At 34.9% G+C, this 1,282-nt stretch overlaps 1 protein-coding gene across 1 annotated transcript; it reads left to right on the forward strand.

The window, feature by feature from the left end:
• Nucleotides 1–242: 242 nt before the first annotated feature.
• Nucleotides 243–992, forward strand: LOC105277931. Its single transcript, XM_011336683.1, has one exon. The coding sequence runs from the start codon at nucleotides 243–245 to the stop codon at nucleotides 990–992; it is 750 nt and encodes a 249-aa protein (XP_011334985.1).
• The last annotated feature ends 290 nt before the right edge of the window (nucleotides 993–1,282 follow it).

Genomic DNA, 1,282 nt, shown 5'->3' on the forward strand with positions numbered 1-1,282 from the left:
TTAAGTTAAATAAAAGTAGGTTCCGGTTTCATAATAAAAATATGAGAGATAAGTTAATTAACAAATTTGAAAAAATTTTCAATAGACATAAACCAATTTGTTCTCTTTTAAATACTGACAATAGCAAATAGCTTAACAATATCAACGGTAAAAACATTCCTGAAGATGTGAGATTGATCTTGAGTTTGGGTGACAAGTTTGCGCTTCCATTTAGTAGTACGAGTAAGGTTGACAGATGTAATATGACTTTAAATGTTATCAAGAACTTTGAGTATGCCGCATTGAAGCTTCCGAGTGATATCGTTAGTGAAACCAGAAATTCTGTTACTAACTTATTGAAAACCTTCTTGAATAGAAATCAACATGGTAATTGCATTGAAAGATACATTACTGTGGCCTTTAATTCGTGCAAAAGGTTCTTAAATGATAATAGGGATCTTTTTGTTACAAAAGCTGATAAAGGCAATGTCACTGTTGTTATGGATAGATGTTCTTACTTTACACGTATGAATGAATTGCTCGATGATCAAACGACTTACAAAAAATTGGTCAAAGATCCTACCAACCGTCTTATGTCCAAGGTTAACGACTTAGTGAAAATATGGCTGAGTTCTGGTTTGATTGACGAATCCACTCATAAATGGTTACGAGTTACGTCCTGCAATCTATCGAGATCCTACGGTCTCCCGAAAATTCATAAGGATGGATACCCATTGAGAATTATTGTTTCTACGATAGGTAGTCCTTTTTACAACATTGCATGTTTTTTACATAAGATCTTAAATGACTCGATTTCCAAACCCGTTTTGCATGTGAAAGATAGTTGGTCTTTTGTTAGAAATATTAGTAACTCCAAAATTGACGGTAATGAGATAATGGTCTCGCTGGATGCTACTTCGTTATTCACTAACATTCCGAAGGAGCTTGTTTTGAGAGCTATTGAGAGGAGATGGCACTTAATCAGAGATTCAACAAGTTTTAATCTCGACTAGTTCTTGTATGCGATAGATTTAGTTCTAAGCTCCACGTGTTTTAAATTTGACGACAATTTTTATGAACAGGTCTTCGGCAGCCCTATGGGTTCTCCTCTGTCCCCGATTCTTGCTGACATGGTCCTGGATGATTTGGAATCTGACTGCATTAAGCTGCTTAACTTTAATATACGGGTTTTCTACAGATATGTCGATGACATATTTGCAGTTTTACCTATTGACAAGATACAAAATGTGTTATCTGTTTTCAACAACTATCATCCTCGACTACAATTTACGTGTGAAACTGA

Source organism: Ooceraea biroi, chromosome 4, assembly GCF_003672135.1.
Source record: "Ooceraea biroi isolate clonal line C1 chromosome 4, Obir_v5.4, whole genome shotgun sequence".
Classification (NCBI taxonomy): Eukaryota; Metazoa; Arthropoda; class Insecta; order Hymenoptera; family Formicidae; genus Ooceraea; species Ooceraea biroi.